This window comes from Eurytemora carolleeae, unplaced genomic scaffold, assembly GCF_000591075.1.
Source record: "Eurytemora carolleeae unplaced genomic scaffold, Eaff_2.0 scaffold1004, whole genome shotgun sequence".
NCBI classification, from domain to species: Eukaryota; Metazoa; Arthropoda; class Copepoda; order Calanoida; family Temoridae; genus Eurytemora; species Eurytemora carolleeae.
The window spans coordinates 35,827-57,034 of record NW_019396892.1 but is presented as its reverse complement, the minus strand read 5'-3'; the positions used below and the strand labels follow the sequence as shown (position 1 = coordinate 57,034).

General features: G+C 31.6%; 1 protein-coding gene across 1 annotated transcript; it reads left to right on the top strand.

The window, feature by feature from the left end:
• Positions 1-802: 802 nt before the first annotated feature.
• LOC111709843 (tachykinin-like peptides receptor 86C) lies at positions 803-20,740 on the top strand. Its single transcript, XM_023483759.1, has 12 exons — positions 803-878; positions 3,651-3,782; positions 5,150-5,261; positions 6,417-6,521; positions 7,504-7,644; positions 9,363-9,434; positions 11,235-11,268; positions 13,568-13,658; positions 13,951-14,056; positions 17,263-17,394; positions 18,741-18,812; positions 19,615-20,740. Exons 1-12 carry the CDS (start codon positions 845-847, stop codon positions 19,667-19,669), a joined length of 1,086 nt encoding a protein of 361 aa, XP_023339527.1. The 5' UTR covers positions 803-844; the 3' UTR covers positions 19,670-20,740.
• Positions 20,741-21,208: the final 468 nt, after the last annotated feature.

Sequence of the window (21,208 nt, the reverse complement as noted above, 5' to 3'; positions counted from 1 at the left end):
AGTCGAAACATCGGAACTATAGTAAGGATACCAGTCTAACATCGGAACTATAGTTAGGATGTCAGTCCAACATCGGGACTATAATTAGGATGTCAGTCTAACATCGGGACTATGATGAGGATGTCAGTCTAACATCGGGACTATAATGAGGATGTCAGTCTAACATCGGAACTATAGTTAGGATGTCAGTCCAACATCGGGACTATAATTAGGATGTCAGTCTAACATCGGGACTATAATGAGGATGTCAGTCTAACATCGGGACTATAATGAGGATGTCAGTCTAAAATCGGGACTATAATGAGGATGTCAGTCTAACATCGGGACTATAATGAGGATGTCAGTCTAACATTGACTTAAAAATGAGTTTGAGTTTAAAGCTTGAGAAAACTATAGGTTTTAAATTAGGATGAGACTTCAGAGACGACTTATCGGAATTTATTAAGTCATTTTATGAAAAAAAAGTTCCATTTTTTACCAAAGAAAGTAGAAAACATGTTCATAGACAAATTTTGATTCCAAAATTAAATTTCCATTTTTCAAAAAATCATTTACTCTCTCCATATTTGTGCATTGTTTCTAAAATATTATGTTTATATTGATACATTATTGTTTACTGTAGATTAATAAAGAGTAAATTAACAGTGTTTAATGTTTACTTAATTTACAAGAATCAAATTTATCAAAATCATAAATTTTAATCCTAGTTTGAAACCATATTATATTGTTTAATTTTAACAATTTTCGCCCTATAACTGGTTGCACGGCCATAGAATTTCTTAATTTATTTTAACAGTTTCAGACAAATTTCCAGAACAAGAAATTTGAAAGAGTTTTCACAAAAATGGAGGAGTACTATGCTCTTCCGGAAGATGAAAACAGTCCTTCTACTCCCTATAAACCCCTTCTATCCCCCCAGCAGTATATTTTCTGAGTCTGCTATATTATATGTATATATATTTTTAATTGAGAATATACTTGACTGAAGAGGAAATGAGATATTCATGATATAGAAATAAAGATATATTATGAGTATTAGTACCTCCAGTGACTGAGTTTTAGTATAGCTGAAATTTCCGGCGATGCCCGTGATATTTTGACAATTATCTAACATTTTGCATAAAGCAATCTTCTGTTCTGCAATATCAGGGATAAGCTACACAAATCCTAGCGTAAGAGAGCAAATTTATTTACATGTCACGCATAAGTTTGTTTATATCAAATTTCTGTATAGCATCGTACAATTACATAAATACAAAAGTTTTAAAAAAGAATAAAGTTCTAAAACTTATAATTTCAATCTTGTTATTTTTTATCTAATTTGGGGACATTTTCTCTAAAAGTGAGTAAAGATTTTCTCTTAGTACCAACGTAACAACAAGGATAATTCTAGAATACATACAAATATTACTTATGACATATTATATACTGACAAATGACATGCAGAAAAAACACACGGCGTGCATGGTGGACATGCACGTTGCAAGTTTAATTTGAACTACCGGACAGAATTTCAGGCAGCTTGGGCAAGTTGTACAGAATACAGACAGAATTTCAGGCAGTTGGGACAAGTTGTACAGAATACAGACAGAATTTCAGACAGCTTGTGCAAGTTGTACAGTATACAGACAGAATTTTAGGCAGCTTGGGCAATTTGTCCAGTATACATACAGAATTTCAGGCAGCTTGGGCAAGTTGTCCAGTATACATACAGAATTTCAGGCATCTGGGACAAGTTGTACAGAATACAAACAGAATTTCAGACAGCTTTGGCAAGTTGTACAGAATACAGACAGAATTTCAGGCAGCTGGGACAAGTTGTACAGAGTACAGTCAGAATTAATACGGCAAACCAACGCAGTATTTCAAATGCTTCATCTCCTTCGAAAGATTAATGAGCAGCGCATCTCCTGAGAACCCCCCTTTGACCGGTTCCTTAATGTACTATTTGACCAAGGCATGGGGGATTTGAGCTGGGTTTTCACTCTTACAATTGGTTGAATTTGCAGCTATCGACCAACTTGAGAGGGCGCCGTGCAATAGGAAGACTAAGTGAACCTCTTAGAGTGTTCAAAAGACCAATCTGACTTTTGTACTTTTGAATGATGGATCCCAAGATTAGGATTTCTGGCATGAAGGTGAAAGGTAGATGGAGTACGTAAAATCATGTACAAAGTCTTCTTACGTTCTATCAACTATAGCTTAAAACAGAGTATAACAACGTATAGACTGCTATCACTTCCCAAAAAGTGTAAAAAATTTCAATCTAGAAGGGACTGCTGAAAAAATGTCAAACCGAGGGAAACTCTAATTTTCACTAAATATATATATATATATATATTCTCTGGTCTGAAGCTATCTTCAGTTCTGAACCTGAAGCTGACAACCTTATTATATATCTAGTTAGAACTGGTTCACTCTTTGCATCATTATTAATTAAAATTTAAAAATACCTAGTTCAAGTCATATGTTTAGAAATACTCTGATACGGTTTAACCTTTTAAATATTTAGACAAAGCCTCATTTAAAGTTTTTTAACATTCAGGATATCTACTTTAAATTTTCGAGCTGGTGGTGCAACCGACTCCCGGTAACCATGATCTTTAGAAAATTGTATTCACGATTAAAGTTTTAGAAATCTTTTGATGTTAAATTGGTAGCTGAAGCTATGGCATCAATTACAGTTTAAAAAGTGTGAAGCACCAGAGGTTTTCCCAAACTTTAAACGTTTAAATAACATTTACTATAATGATTAGATATGATACAAGATTTCTGTCACTTTTAGTAGATTTTCGTATTGTCAAAAAATACGAAAATTGGTGCATAATTGAGGCACTTACATTAACTACTGTTTTTTAGACACCCTGCGTATACAATAGGACAAGGAGAAATCCCCCCCCCCCAAGAAATCTCGCTTTCTGTTCATGAAACTGAAAAAGGACGAAAATAAAATTCATGAAATCAATAATGTCCTGCAAGCTTCATGCAACTTGATTTTCTGCAAGTTTCATGCAATTTTAAGCAGAAAAACGTCTTGTTGTTTTACAACACATCTCGAGTTTATTTTTCAATAATTTTTCTTTTAATAAGGACTTTTTCTGATAGGTAACTGTTTAAAAATTAACAGTTTTCGCTGTTCGTTAACGGACTCTTCCACTTACGTTTCGTAAACGGAAGTTTGCCCAGCCCTAGTTTATTGTAATAGAGTAATAATGTACGCGAATCCTTTACAATGTATAGGCCAGGAACTACATGTTATGTATATTTTATTATTATTTTATAGCTATAGGCAAGAATCTCGTTCTATTCTCAGTAAAAAGTCAAAGTAAATATGCTAGAACAGGTAAACAGCTATCAACCCCCCTGGGTCCTGTGTTCAAATTTAATTAATTTAAGCAGCTTCTCAAATCCCCCAAAAACCAGTTTCAATTGAGTGCCGGCTTAAATCTTGAAAAATTTAATGCAAATTTAATTGGAACCAACAAAGTTTAAGTCGTGGCTTAAATTAAAACTTTGGCTCAAATTCTTTAAATTCGGCCTCAGGTCATGTCCCAAAAGGGACATAAAAATCCACACTGACCGTGGGTGTTTTTGAATGGAGTTTAATGGTTGACTGAATATTTTCATCCCAAAGTGTAATTAAACTGTTTACAGGACGATTACTGTTGAATGGAATTGGATAAGATGGGAGCAAGATATTGATTACTTCTGGACATTTGCTTTTTCTATGATTGTTGTCACCGCTGTCTTGGGCAATGCTACTGTCATATGGATCGTTATAGGTAGTTTTTATTCTAAGTAGGCGATTTGTTCCCCCTACCCCCGCCCCCCCCCCATATTGCAAAAAATAATACTTGACAAAGCTTACTTGTATTTACGTAGAAAAGGGCACGCATTTATTTTAATTTATTTTTGCGATATAATTAAATCTTAAAGCTCGGAATAAAAAAACACATTTCTTAGCCATGGGAATTTTGCTTCAATTCTATGTCGTCGTCGTCATTTGTTGCCTTCCATTTAAATAGTGACAAACCTTTCTCTGATCAAAAGTGTGAAAAATATCATCATTTCTAGCTTGAACACTTTTTTCTGGCAATTTTATTCAAAATTGATTTTGCAGCAAAAATACGCTTGTCATTTCTATAAATAAACGATTTTCAAGGAGAAAAACTTAAATATGTTATTCACTCTTGATCAGATAAACCTTTCAAGGATACTATTGTGAATAGGACTCATGGAGAGACCTTTAAGGTTCTTTTAAAGTTCCTTTAAAGATTGTAAATTTCAATTTATAATCTTCATGAAAAAATCCCAAAATAAAATAAACTGAGAAGATATTTTTAAATGTTTGACAGTCGACAGGAGATGAAAATGTTCGACTGAATTTATGTTTGACTAAAATAGGTTGACTTGGCGGGAACCAATATAGAGAAGATATATTGCCTAAAACTAGCTTCATATATTCTTCACAGAGGACTCTCTTAAATCAAGTTTTTAATAAGTTCTTATTCGTTTTAACTTCGTATTACATTCAGATATTCGATTCCCTCGACCCCTTTCTTTTAAATTTTCATTTGATTTCAAAAGTTAGTTTTCTGAAGTTGAACATTACGTTTTGTCATTTATATTTTATAACTTAAATGTTCTCCTGATAAGTCTCAAATATGGATGTTGGTCTATTATCTCTCTAGAAACACAGAACGTAACTAGAGACGTCCTTAAGTATAATCTTATGTAAATACATCACTGACCTAAAAATATAGAATTATAGAATTAAAACGTGCTACATTTAACATACAGAGTAGAGAATAAATACGTATAACTGCGTTTTTGCCAAAAACTCACTTTTTCAAATCTCTATATCTTTGCAATGCAGTGTCGTATAGACCTCAGATCAAATAAATAATCTATGTTTTTAACATTATCCGGTTGCAAAGGTATACAAAATTTTGTCTAAAAAGTGTAGAACTTAAATGTTCTCGTATTTTTAGCGCGTTTTTTCTACGTCAAATGGGCAAAATTGGGTAATTTACGACGAAACAAAAATTGCACGCGCAAAATGCGGTATTTGCATTGCGCGCAACAATTTTCTATTCTGCTGGAAAGCCTATTCTAGAGCAAGCACGTACTAACATATATTTTTGAAAAGGACATAAGCGTATGTGGAGTGTTACGAACTACTACCTCCTAAACCTGACAATGGCTGATATTATGATGGCGACCCTCAACTGCATCTTCTCCTTCATCTTCATGAGGGACAGGTACAGGGCGTCGAGAAAAACATGATAAACCAAATTTAGTTACAAGGGACTGTCGAAGATATTTCCACGGATCCTTTTTAAAAAAACAGATTCATGACAGATTCTCGACGATACCCTTTAAACCTTTATCTAAGGAGCAGTAATGAATACAATGTCGTTTTTATTGCTTGACAATATGGATGTCTAAAGTTGCGAATATTGCCCTGCTGCTGGTGTTTTAGAATTGTCAAATTGGTCGATACTCGATCTAGGACCAAAAAACTTTCCGCTGAAAGGTCCTATATCCTATTCAATTTTTAACTGATTTTTACGATTTTAGCGTTTTTGAATTCAGTGCTATACTTTCAAGACATAATTTTAAAAAAATATATATTTACTTGCAATAGTGATTTATTATTCACAAAAACGTGATCAAAATGAAAGAGAAAAAAAATCAAAATTCATTTTTTTGCTTTTTATGATAGAAACTTTAAAGACACGTGCTGAAAGGATCTAAACATTTTTATCAAATGAACTAACTTAAATTGTCGTAATATAAATCTTTAAACTCATTTTTTGAGAGAAAAAGCTTGTAAAACTTCTACTTTAGAAATGTACATTCATGATTTGCAAAAATTCATTTTTTTCAAATTGATAAAACAGTTTTAAAAATATTTTTACAAAAATTTGTACTCACAGAAAAAAGGATTTTGATTAAAGGAATTGAGTCTTCGCCACAAACTCAAATTTTGCAATCTGATGGTGTACACCTTTGATATTTCAAACTTAGATTATTTGATCTTACAGATTTCATAGTTTGAAATATCTAAGGTCTAATGAGCATTTAAGTTAATTATCAGATTTCAATTCCAAATCCTTTCAAAATAAATCAAACATGAAAAACTGTTATGCCATTCGATTTTGAATGATTCACAACAGTATCTTTTAACCATTGTCTGACCATCGATAAAAGAGAAATCCATGTTTTTCTAACTTAACATTTGAAATAGGATCTGTCATATAAACACTCATTTTCAGCTGGAAAAAACTAGGATACTTTAATTAGCTGTGATCGGTTTAATGGGTACAACTGTAAATCGGACATGCCATTCGTAACTCTAGAAAAGAAGGATCGCTTAGAACTAAGTCGACAGCCTTTAATTAATTTTATTCTAGTAAATGGGAGTTTGGTCTGGGATACTGTGTGTTTAATCACTTTACTTCCTTGGTTGCAGTCTCAGCTAGCGTCTTCTCTCTCCTAGCCATCACACTAGACAGAAGGTAGGTCTCAGCTAACGTCTTCTCTCTCCTAGCCATCACACTAGACAGTCTTCGCTCTCATAGCGATCACACTAGGCAGAAGTTAGGTCTCAACTAACGTCTTCTCTCTCCTAGCCATCACACTAGACAGAAGGTAGGTCTCAGCTAACGTCTTCTCTCTCCTAGCCATCACACTAGACACAAGGTAGGTCTCAGCTAACGTCTTCGCTCTCATAGCGATCACACTAGGCAGAAGTTAGGTCTCAACTAACGTCTTCTCTCTCATAGCCATCACACTAGACAGAAGGTAGGTCTCAGCTAGCGTCTTCTCTCTCCTATCCATCACACTAGACAGAAGGTAGGTCTCAGCTAACGTCTTCTCTCTCATAGCCATCACACTACACAGAAGGTATGTCTCAGCTAACGTCTTCGCTCTCATAGCCATCACACTACACAGAAGGTATGTCTCAGCTAACGTCTTCGCTCTCATAGCCATCACACTAGACAGAAGGTAGGTCTCAGCTAGTGTCTTCTCTCTCCTAGCCACCACACTAGACAGAAGATAGGTTTGATTCGTAGTCACATCCCATTTTAAGCGCCCCCCCCCNCTCCCGCCACCGCCACCTTTACAAAAAAAAATGTCACCCCCCAAAGAAACTTAATTTATCACCCCCTCCCCCTTCCCACTACTAGTAAAATCTCCAAATCTCTTTTTTCAAGATTTATTGACATATAAATATTAGAAAGAGAAGATTAAAGATTAAAGATGATCAAAAATATGTTTATCCAGCAAAAAAAATTCGATATTCTTTTTTTTTGTGAAGTAAATATTATAGAGAAAGATTTAGAGAGTTTGATTTGTACTCCTAATTTTTTGCAGCAGAGAAAAATAATGAAATTGACAGAATTCAACACTTTTCCCTTTGTTTAAGGGTACCGTTGTGAATTAGGCATGAGGCTCTAAAAATTCATTGACAGTCCCGAATAAAAATGTATTATTTAGGAAGGCAATAATGAGCCCTCTGAAGCCTAAACCAACGAAAGCCTGGGTTTGTGGCGCTATCCTGGCTATCTGGGTATTCTGTATTCTTCTGGCACTTCCCTCTACACTTCACACCTCTCTACATACTGTCAATACTACAGGGTAAGTTTATTCAACAAAATTCAGAACGCTTCGTAACTTTTTTGCATATACTTGACTCTAAGGCCATTTTAGCCGGACTTATCCGTTCAGATCGACTGCTTTAAAGTTTTAGATAAATTTAAAATACGTTTTGCAATGAATATTGTACGTAGAAAAGAAAAAAAAGAATTTTGCACAAAGCGAACCACTTGTATTATAGCTCCTATTTATTCGTTTGCACAGTGGGACTTGGTATTTAATACAGACATTTTTGTTCAGTTTTTCTTTTATCATTTCTTCTGAGCAATCAAACCAAACTTTTCGTTCAAAACCTTTGAAGTGTGATAACTCTAAAAAGTACTTGCAGAGATAATATTTCCTGTATTATTTAACCTCAAGGAGATACACGTGGTTAGAATAATATGACAGAGAAAATATAAAGTTACTAGGCTTTTAGGGCGCTTCGCGCCCATCTTCTTTTTCAACTTTTAATTGCAAAGATATATGGATTAGAAAAATTGAGTTTATAGCAAAGACTCAATTCCTTTAACATCATACTAAGGGAGCGGTTATATACTGGAATTTTCTGAGTTAAGATATTCATGTTAAACTAGATATTTCATTAATTATTCATGGCATGCATTGTTCGTTTGTACTGCTGGTATGTGAAATATTTATTAATTTCTGAATAATATGTTATGCCTGATTATTCAACGATGTTTTACAGTGGTCGGTCTTTATTTCAATACAATAAAGACGACTTTTCTATTTAAGTTTTGATTTATAATAAAGCATTTTTTCACTTCAACAGAAAATTGGTTTACATTAAAGTTGTTGACACAAATCACGGACAGTTTGATTGTTGTTGGATGAACTCCTAGTTACTGTTACCACAAACACAAGGTTGCAAATATGTTTTAGTAATTTGTTCTCAGAGGAAGGTGATTGGGTCAGTTTAAAACATTTAATTATTACTTCTGAAATAAAAACCCCGGTTGTTTAATTAGAATTGTTACGGATTGTAGAATTTTTTGTTTTAAATGTTTTACTATTTAACATGTTTTCTCTGTCAGGGACAGAGCTATATGCCGTAATACATTCTCTGGTTTTTAAACTGATTAAACCGATTAAAGGTGAAGGGTAGGAAGACGACATTACGCTTGGATAAAGTAGGAGGCAGATGTATGTGCAACAAAATATATTTTCGGGTTAGAGCACTGCATTCAGATCCAAAGGAATTGAGTCTTTGCAGCAAATACCAAATTTTCTAATATCTATATCTGTACAACCAACCAGGTGATGCAAACCGTTGATATTTCAAATTTAGTTTGAAATATCAACGGTTTGCATCATAGTTTGAAATATCTAAGGTCTATGACATTGGGTTGTAAAGATATAGGCATTAAAAAATCAGAGTTTGTGGCAAAGACTCAATTCCTTTTTAGAGTTGACATATGCTCTAATTCGTCCATTTTTTAAAAACCAAGTTTCAAGTCAAGACTTTCCAAAAACATAAGTTTAACACAAATATATAGTTAAATATAATCTTTTAGTTTGAAAAATCCTCAAAAATGAGAATGATTTGGAGCATATTTAATTTTGAAAAAAAATTATAAATAATGGTTTGTATCTTTCTGATATGTGTAACTGTACTATGAAATATGGTATTACCACCATTTTAGGTTTTAGACGAATAATAAGTTTGTTAAAATTTGTATGTTTTCATTTTTGATTTGTAGGGTAGAAAATTTTGAGGTGTGTATTACAATCTGGCCTGATGGTCTTCAAGGATACTCCACTTATGATTTCTAGTAAGTTTATTTACAAAAATATATTCAAACTAAGTTTATTTACAAAAATATATTTAAACTAAGTTTATTCAAAAATATATTTTAACTAAGTTTACTTACAAAAATATATTTAAACTAAGTTTATTTACAAAAATATATTTAAACTAAGTTTATTTACAAAAATATATTTAAACTAAGTTAATTTACAAAAACATATGTAAACTAAGTTTATTTACAAAAATATATTTAAACTAAGTTTATTCACAAAAATGCATGTAGATTAAGTTTATTTACAAAAACATATGTAGACTAAGTTTATTCACAAAAACATATGTAGACTAAGTTTATTTACAAAAACATATGTAGACTAAGTTTATTTACAAAAAAATAAGTAGACTAATTTATTAAGTTTAATAACACAAATATATGTTAGATAAGCTTATTTACAAAAAAAAATATGTTGACTAAGTTTATTTACAAAATCAAACTTGTAATAATTGTAACCTACATTAAATGCTACTTTACCTGCATTTTTCTTTGTAAATTGCATAAACATTACAATCTTTTATATCGTAAATTTTCCTGATTTATTTGGTGGATAAAAAAAAAAAAAATAATTCCATATTTTATTAAAAACGACCAGTTCAGCTGTTTTTGTATTTAGTATTAGCGTTTTATGGATTTTAGATTTAAGTTCAAAGTTTTAGGTTATAAAAAAAGTATCATGCGCTTTGCTTGTAATCCGATAGATTCGGAGTTTTTTCCATAAATGTTTTTTTATCATTAGAATAATAATGGTATTATTCCCTTGATATTATTTTTACTGTATCTAATTGATCTAATAAATGCATATACGAGTCTAAATAGAAAATATAAATATTCTAAACAATTTTATTTGTTTGGCTCAATAGTATTCCATGATAAAAAAAAAAATAGAATCACAGTCCGAAAATTCTCTCGAAGATTGTAACAAACTTAAATATTTTTCTTAAAGTCGCCATTGTCCTTGAATCAAAAAAGGCACATATCTTTAGTTTTTAATATATGTTTTTATTCTATTGATTTATTTAATATTTAATACATACGTGTTAATGACAACATAACTAGTAAGGTGTGACAACTTTTTATGATTTTTGAAAAAATTGTGTAAATGTTAATCTTGCTAATGCTTAAAACAAAAGGCATTTGAAACTAAAGGAGCCAGGCCTAAGAAAAGAATTTTATACCTAAATATCAAAAGTTTGTGAAAATTAACCTAATGCTTTTTATTTTGGGCTCAGCTGATTATCCGAAAAAGTTCTTTTGATACACATTTTCAAGAATTTTTTTTAATTATTAGAGTTACATTGTTTAATTTTTATCTGTAAATGCACAGTTGTTGTCCTTCTCCATCTCAAATTAGTATACCAGAGTTGTACAACACAATTTGTGCAAACATTCTAGACAGCAAATCGCGACAGTACGCCGAATGAATCATTTCCTTCTTGTGAGATCAATGTTCCTAAAATGAATATTGATATCATCTTATATCCTACAAGGTTACCAAGGAAGGAGTAAGGACAACACTTCAGAGACGACTGTGCGAAAGTTTTTCACTCTTATTTTTCACAATAAAAGATCTCTTGCATCTTGTTTATTTCGTTGAAAGATCATGAGGTATTTCATTAAAACTTCATTTTCGACAGGAATCATTTAGTTTAACCTTCAGATCGTCATATGTCAAGAGTTACAGGTCGTCGTTCGAGTCGCATTAGTAACAATGAACTTCGGCGTTATTATACGATTGTATACATCCTTGGTATTAAATATTCTTATATTTAGCTACAATGTAATCTACATGGTGTTAACCTNGGGGGTTGCTTTAATTCATACTAGAAGATTTAACTAAATCCTTTAAAACATTTATTCAATATGACAATTAAGTAATGTAGATATTTCTTATTCCTAATATTTTCTAATAATAATAAATATGTAAACATCAATTTAGAAACTTTTACCAAAGTTTTAGAAGTTTTTGATTCCTGATAGAAAATTTTCAAAATATTTCTTAAAGCAAGGCAATTAGTTGTATGCTAAAGCAAGTTCTTGATAAATCTTGAATTTGCTTTTAAAATAATTATACTTTTATCATAATATAAACTTCAATTTTGATTCATCGAGATGATCTTATTTTTGTTAAAATCTATTTTAGATTAAATCCCCAGGTAATTTAAAATTGTTTTTTTTTGTTATCTTTATTATTTCTAAAAATAAATCACATTTTTACGATAAAAATAGAAATTCCAAAGCTTACCATACAAGATTCTCAAAATTATCGTTCAATTTATATTTATTTCGTTCGTTTTCTCACTGAAAGATCTTTCAGTAAAATCGTTCGTTCAGTTAAAACTTCGTTTAATAAAATCGTTCTTTCAGTAAAAAACTATCGTTTTCATTCAAAAGATTTAAATTGTTTGTTTATGTTCTTTGTTTCTTTTTAAAAACCGATTGTTTTTTATTTCTAAGAACGATCCAAGTCGTTCGGCCATCGTTAGTTTTTTTTCTGAATAACACCATTATTCACAAAACTTTTTGTTAGATATAAAAAATTTGGTTCGTTGACAAATCGATGTCCATCTCTATTTAAAAATCGCACAGGATAATACATTTTTAAGCAGAAAGGAATTATTAACAAAAATAACGTTGATAAATTTTTAAAGAATTCCCTTTATGATCCTAGCTTCATTGTTTCCTGAAGGTTCCTCCTCAGAAGGTTGCTTGAGTGAATTAAGGGTGCTTTGCTAAAAGTTTGATTAATTAACAAGATAATTTAATCATCATAAGAGAACGAAGTTAATTAAGTATCCCCCCCCTCTTCCACTTCTTTTCCAGAAGAATTGCATAATTAAACCCCCCCCCCCTCTTTTTCCAACAGGATTGAATGATTAAGACCCCCACCTTTACAATTAAATTTTATGATTATTACCCCCGGCCTCCCCCTTTCCTTCTTTTTCTACACAATTGGATGATTAAGACCCCCTACCCCACTTTTTTTAACAGATTACATGATTAATTTTCAGTCAAACCGCATGAAAAATTTTGTTCAACAAAATTAAAAAATAAATACCCTACACCCTCTCATTTAAAAAACCTCTACTCTCTCCCTACTCCTGCTAAATTCCAGCAAAAACAAATTATTAATATCCCCCCCCTTCCCCCCCCTCCCTGTACTTTCAACTGTCAAAAATAATTCTCCTTTCATCCCCCCCCCTTTTCAGTACAATTACATTATAAGATGATCCTCTCTGCTCTTTCTATAAATCTCTAAATTGTCATTTATATTACTAGGTTTTTAGGGCGCTTCGCCCACCCAAAATTTGGGCCAGATCGGTTCAGCCGTTTTGACGCTTATTGGATACAAACAAACAGACAAACACCAAAACAGCCACCCAGAGAAGCTAAATTTGTATAAAGTTGATTCATGACATTTTTATATCACTTAACTATATTATATTTTAAGATAATTAAATAATAACTATAATTGTTTTGATTTTGTTTGACATATATACAGGACATTTTTCTTATAGAAGTTTTTTATACGTGGATTACAGAAAAGAGAGGGAAAGGGGGACCGGAAGGGACCGGAAGCAGGGGCGGATACAGGAATTTTTAGGAACAAAAAAATTCATAAGTAGGAACTAAAAATCGTGCCGCAGGCGAAAATTTATTTTGACTTAAAAGACTCAAAAAAGTCAAAATTAATGACTAATGACTAAAAAACTAGATTTTTAACTTTTCACACGTTATAGTTTATTAAGACAGATATTTTTCCTGTTTTGCACTAGGGTTTCTTTCCCTTAAGCATGCTATTGAGAAGCTATTCTGAAAATAGGAACAAAAAATTCCAAATTCAGGGGAATCTGTCAGGGGGGCAAATGTCCCCCCGACCCCCCCCCTGTATCTGCCCCTAAACGGAAGGGGGGATTAATGAATTTAACATATTTCGAATTAAAATTTGGCAACTTCTGAGAGGTTGACACTCTGGAATGAATCGATTTAAATCAACTCAAATAAGTAAATTATAGAAAACACAAAATTAATAAAGATAAAGATATATATGGGGTACCTTCTGTTATTAATTTATCAATTTTAAATAAAAGATTGATCTGTTTAAGGTGGTGAAAATGTTTGGAGTTGTGATCACTATATTCGGAGTTTGCTGGCTCCCTTACCATCTCTACTTTCTCTACTCATTCTATCATCCAGGTTCATTTAACAAATATATAAATAAGTATAAGCATAATACATTAAAAAACCTATCATAATGAAAATAAAAAAGGTAATTATTGAAAACAATATAGATACAAATATTTCAATATAGTTTCCAGTTTTGAAATGCTAATATAATAAAATAAACTGAATTGTCAGATACTAAAATTGTATTATATCACTATAACAGTCACCGAAACTATATTGGTATTAATGCTGACATTCAAAGATATATTTCATAAAAATCTTGATTTCTAAAAAATGTTGAATTTATGTTATATTTGTTCAGAGGTGTTCAAATCTGCGTACACCAAGCACGTGTACCTAGGGTTCTACTGGCTGGCGATGTCCAACTGCTGCGTCAACCCTATCGTCTACTACTGGATGAACAAAAGGTAGATAGTCAACATATTATTCAAACAGATAGTACAACCAGATAGTCAATTATTTATTCAACCAGATAGTCAATTATTTATTCAACCAGATAGTCAACTAGTTATTCAACCAGATAGTCAACTATTTATTCCACCAGATAGTCAGCTATTTATTCAACCAGATAGTCAACTATTTATTCCACCAGATAGTAAACTATTTATTCAACCAGATAGTTAACTATTTATTCAACCAGATAGTCAACTATTTATTCAACCAGATAGTCAACTATTTACTCAACCAGATAGTAAACTATTTATTCAACTAGATAGTAAATTATTTATTCAACCAGATAGTCAACTATTTATTCAACAAGATAGTAAATTATTTATTCAACCAGATAGTCAACTATTTATTCAACCAGATAGTCAACTATTTGTTTAACCAGATAGTAAACAATTATTCAACCAGATAGTAAACTATTTATTCCACCAGATAGTAAATTATTTATTCCACCAGATAGTCAGCTATTTATTCAACCAGATATTCAACTATTTATTCAACCAGATAGTCAACTATGTATTCCACCAGATAGTCAACTATTTATTCAACCAGATAGTCAACTATTTATTCAACCAGATAGTCAACTATTTATTCCACCAGATAGTAAACTATTTATTCAACAAGATAGTAAATTAATTATTCAACCAGATAGTAAACTATTTATTCCACCAGATAGTAAATTATTTATTCCACCAGATAGTCAACTATTTATTCCACCAGATATTCAACTATTTATTAAACCAGATAGTCAACTATGTATTCCACCAGATAGTCAGCTATTTATTCAACCAGATAGTCAACTATTTATTCAACCAGATAGTCAACTATGTATTCCACCAGATAGTCAACNTTAAATCCGTTATTATGAAACCTGGATCTTTATTTAAGATAAAAAGATTGATAAAATTTGTTATTTTAAACCCTGATCCTTATTCAAGATAAAAAGAACACAAGATTTGTGTTTATTTTTTGCACTTTTGTGCTGACCTAAGTTAAGAGATTGAAAGTTTCTGTGTTAACTTTTACCTTTGTAAATTTATTTGTTCTGTTTCTAACGAATAGAAAACATTGATAAACTTATCTATCAACTCTAGAACAATCTTCAAGGTCAGAACTTTTCTGTGAAACATCCTTCATCTCTAATGCTTGATCTTGATATTTAATGTGGACACTTTAAAATTTAAGGGTAAATGCTAAAGCATAATCCCTCCATTAAAGCTATCCGTCAGGAATATCGGAAAAGATTTAAAGTAATCCATAGGTCTCCATAAGATGGAGATCAATACTTTATCCCGATTCCCGAGATTCACAACTCAAAAGTTCTAAATTTTAAAAAAATTATTTAAAGCTTTAAAATATTGAAGAGCCATGCAGAAGCACAATGCACATGTTGTATTATGCTTAAACAGCTTGCGAAACCAAATTTTTTCGGTAAAAAGTCAAACCTCTCAACTTAAAACGTTTAAAACAAGATTAGAATATTTTCATGGTTATACCGAGTTTGAGTTTGAGGCAAACTGGTCTTGAGGATCCATGAGATATGATCTAAAATACAAACATACAAACAGAGATTACTATTTTATATAAATAGATAATGCCTGAGCTGAAGATTATAAAGATTGCAAAATTCAGTTTCTAGAATAAAAAATGTTGTTAAATAAACTTTTTAGTTTATTTAACAAAATTTAACCTTCAGAGAACCAAATCCTAATTAAACTCTTAATAACCCTTTTTTTCTGGAAGGGATCCAGCGGATTGGGAGAGTAATATCACGTACTTTCTTAAAGATGGAGTGTAAGCGTAATTTCAAGTGATCCGTCATTCAAAGATAGCAATGACCGATATACATCGGTACAATTAAAACTTTAATCTCATCGAATGTGGAAGATAACGTCGTTTTTCTGACTGAAAGAGTGTTTATTTCTGTGAGTTTCTCCATTGTTTCTTAAATACAATAATGCGCAAGTCCACTCCTGTATGCCGCGTCCATTAGCTCCAGATCCAATCAGGGTTCAGTCATGTGTTTGTTGTCTATTCTGAACCAACAGAAATGGTCTGGCGGTAACATCATCTATCTTTCTATCTATCTCCTCATCCAATTATAGATAAATCCTTATATCTGCGCCATAACAGTAAATGGAAATATTTACTTCTACTGAAACTATAGTGAGTCACGTTCGCAGAGAAACCGCAAATGCAAATAAACAGTTTTAAGAAACAAAAAAGGTTGAAATCTAATTCATACTTGATCATTCAAAGTTTTTTAAATCGTTGTATATCGGGCATTGCAATCTTTGCATGGAGGGTCACTTGAATTTTTGCTTACAGCCCCTTTAATGTTGTTTTTCCCACAACTTTTATAACTTTCTTATGATAAATAATGTAAATGATCTATTCCTCATTTAATCCGTTGATCAAAGAAACTCATATAAAGCTTTATTATCTTATGGATTTAATCAGTAAATGTTTCAATCCACTATATTTGTGGTAATGTTGACAAGAAAAGAGAAAATTATTTATAAGAACTGCCAAATGCATCCCCCCCCCCCCCCCCCACAGACGTCGGCCAGCTGTTATAAATATTATTACATAAAGTACCACTAGTATTCTCAAACATACTAGTTTATATATATGGTTGTTGTTCAGATATATATTCTGATATATATTCTGATGTTAAATACGATTGTATCTTTGGTTGGTGTTCTGATATATATGTTCTGATACATATTCTGATATATATTCTGATATATATTCTTATATATATTCTGATGTTACACACAATAGTATCTACTGTATTCTGATATATATTCTGATATTAAACACAATGGTATCTATGCCTGGTGTTCTGATATATTTTCTGATACTAAACACAATGGTGTCTATGGTTTATAATCTGATATATATTCTGATATTAAACACAATTGCATCAATGGATGGCGTTCTGATTTATATTCTAATATTAAACACAATGGTATCTACGATGTTCTGATATATATTCTGATATTAAAAACAATGGTATCTATGCCTGGTGTTCTGATATATATTCTGATATTAAAAACAATGGTATCTATGTCTGGTGTTCTGATTTATATTCTGATATTAAACACAATGGTATCTCTGGTTGGTGTTCTGATATATGTTCCAATTTTAAATCTATGGTATCTAGGTTCCGAGACTACTTCAACTACGCGCTGACCTGCGCCCCCCGCCGGATCAAGATGAACCTGCGAAAGCTGACTTTTCGCTACAGCCGGCGAGGGTCTTTCTCAGAGCATCAGAGTGAACTCATCATCATGAGGAACCCAATCAATTAATTAATAAATCATTTTTATTGTTAAAATGAGATTATTGTAGTTGCTGATAAATTATTATAATGATGATACAACTTAAATTTCAACTGACTCACCATTAAAGAGGAATTGAGGTATCGATTGTTCAGGTATAATAAAAAGGGGCATAGGCTGAAGTATAAACATTCTACGAGTTGATCGCTACCAATATTAGTTCTATCTGATGTCCCTATCTCAAGAACTTGATATAAAGCTGTGTTAAAGTTATAAAAAAACTTATTTACACGTTTTCTAGTCGAAGGAGCCTTCTGGCTAGATACTGAACGGCGGTCGGTGGAAATTCTGGTCATGTGATACAGACAGGGCCACTTGACCAGATACTGCACAGCCATTGGTGGAAATAATTTTCACGTGATAAAGACATAACAATTATATTATCAATTATATCTATTACAAATGAATAAGTATTATATTTAAATCATATTAAGAGCATACCTAAACTGTGTAGGATCTTCTTAGTTATCGTAATTTTCAGATTCATTGCATATTTGCTGAATATGATCTGTTTGAAACTTTGATTCATATACCAAATCTCATATATATGAGTTTTGGTATCCATTTCACACAGTTTTATCACAATTTCTTGAGACAGGGTCATCAGATAAAAATATTATTGGTGGCGATCAACTCCTAAAATGTTTAGGCTATACACCCTTTAATTTTACCTAAACAGTCCTTTGGATAAATACTAATAAAAAAATACAGAACAAAAACATTTGAAAAGTGTAAATTTTGAAAATCCAAAAAAAATTATTTATTAAAATATTACGTTTTGAACGTATTTTTATTCCTGTTACCCTGACAAAAAGCAGAAAACGTGTACTAGCTTAGGTTTCTCAATGTTTGCTTAGATGGATATAGAAAATGCATATTCAGTAATCTTGTTAGTTTTAGATAAAAGGTTATTGAAAGTTTCAAAGAGATTGCTGCATTTTTATCCAACGGGTAATTAATCTCTCTTATTCTTAACTTTTAATTTTATCTCTTATTTTTAATTTTTATTGAATTTCTTCCTTACTTGATGCGGGACCTGAAAAATTCAAATGTTGAATCAGCCTATAAATAAATTTTTTTCTTCTCTATATTGCTTAAATGAATGTTTAATTGATTAATTAATTGATTTCTGATCAGATTGATTTGATAATTGATTTAATAATTGTGTACCCGATTGATTGATTGATTGACTAACTGATTATTTGAAAGCTGATCAGTTTAGTAGTTGATTGTTTTGATAACTAATTGATTTGTTATATAAATGATTGAATTATTTATTAATTGATTGCCCTGGGTCCAGGAGGTTACAGTGCAATGCAGTGGGTGGTGCCCCCAAACAGAACAATGAAGACTCTAATCAATCTGGAGCAAGGTAAAAAAAAAAAAGAAAATTAATTACTTTTTTTGCAGTAAAAATAAAAAAAAACTAAAGTCAAACTTCAATATTTAGATGTCGGGCTCCAGCTGATATGTAAAATTTTTATATTTACTAAACTTTTTAATTCAGTGTAGATAGTTAACACCATCAGATTGCAAAGATATAAGAATTGTGTGAGATAGGTGTATGCAAATCCTTCTTATTTGTTAAAAAAGAATATTACAAACCTTTTATGATTTTTTATTCTAATTTTTTATTTGAATTTAATTGGAACTTAGATTTGCTGAAACTGTTTTAATGCATTTTTTGACCCCTTGACTTCATTTAAACTAAATTTGATAAAATTTTAATCTAGAATGAAAGTTTTGATTGTAACCTCATATTTGAAAGTTTTTAGTTTCAGTGAGCAAATCATTAATTCAAAATCTCATTTAAGTTAAAACAAATTAAATAAAAATAATGCTTTGACACCTCGAATAAAATGTTTTCAAAACAAAAACTAATTATCTAAACTTTATATCTTTGCAACTTGATATGTGTGTCTCTAATATTTCAAACTATGAATTATGCTAGATATAATTTGTTGGATAAATGGCTTATTTTTCACAGGATTAAAGAGACTGTCAATGTAATTTCAAGTGACCAGGGTGTTTTAAAGGGTACTGACGTGAATCGGTCAGGGGGGGGGGCCGGGGGTTGAAATTTTACGTCAACAGTCTCTGTCACCTTCTACACGAGAATAAAGTCAAGTTAAGGCGAGTTTGAAAAATGTTAAAATAAAAATATGATTTATTAGAGGCCGAGCAGTGCCACCACGTCGAGCAGATGAGAGCAGTGGAAGTTTCATGTAAACTCAGAACCATGATTTTAGAACAAAGATCTCAGAACCAAGTTCCTAGAACCAAGATCGTCAGATCCAAGATCTCAGAACCTAGATTTTAGAACCCGGATCTCGGAACAGAGATCTTAGAACTAAGATCTCAGAACCCAGATCTCAGAACCAAGGTTTCAGAACCCAGATCTCAGAACAAGGTCTCAGAACCCAGATCTCAGAACTAAGATCTCAGAACCAAGGTCTCAGAAGCGATAGCCAAGAACCCAGATCTCAGAACCTAGGTCTCAGAACCAATGTCACAGAGCCAAGATCTCAAAACCCAGATCTCAGAACCTAGATCTCAAACCAAGGCCTCAGAACCAAGATCACAAAACCAAGATCGCAAACCCAAGATCGCAAAACCAAGATCTCAAAACTAAGATCGCAGAGCCAAGATTGCTGAGCCAAGGTTGTAGAACCAGGATCGTAGACTCAAGATTTTGAAATCAAAATTTTATTACCAAAATTGCAGAACCAAGGTCCAAGACTGTAGAGTCAAGATTGAAATTCAATTCAATGTTTCGAAGATACAAAACCAAAACCCAGCCAACCTTTCAAAATAAACCAAAACAAAAACGTATAATTTTTTAATAATAAAATATGATCATGAAGATTATAAAACAACAGTTTAAGATTTGAACGTTTCAAGCACAAAGGCACCTTGAATCAAATCTTTTGAGTGAAGTAAACAGTGAAATGTGGTTCGAACGAATTTTATTGAGCATAAAATTTCCTAGAACTGAATTTGGTTTAAAGAGCTTTAAAGTCTAGAGCTTAAACCATTGTTAATTACCAATGGTTTATTATCTCTGAAGCTGAAGTGATTGTTAAAATATTTCTTCAGTTAAAGTGATGGATCCTTTTCCTGAGACAGAATTTAATGAATTTTAACTGCCTACCTCCGGTTCAAATTTGAATCACCGCTTTAAATCCTTCCTGAATCTTTAAATCAAAATCGGTGGTTTTGTTCGAAAAGAAAGATAAGTAATTTAAAAAGAACCCAATAATTGTTTCAAGAAGCAAAATATTTTAGTTAAAAGTAATTTGTTCAATCATTAAAAACAATATTCATCTAATTCAAACTTTTGAAAATGTGACCTCAGTATGAAGTTTAAACTTTTTTAATTGGACATTGTTCTTCAAGTTTATTTGGAGTTTCTTGAAGATATAACTTCAATTAAAACTTTAATAGATTTCTAGCTCTTAGTTTACTGTCTAAGTCCTCTAAAAATAGTTTTAAAAACAACCAACTTGCAGACAATTCATTTCCTAAATTGAACAATATATATAGATGGAACTGTCTAAAAAAGTTGATTTAATGGAAATAGGTCTACCGTAAAAATTTGATTGAATGTGACTGCCAGAAAGTTTTGATCTAAAAGGACTGTCTAAAGTTTATATAATTGTAATTCATGGCTCTCTGTTGAAATATTATCATTATACCAAATGCTTGTTTAAAAAATATTTTTTAAGAAAACCTATTTAAATAGATTTTGCAGAAAATTAAAAAAAAATG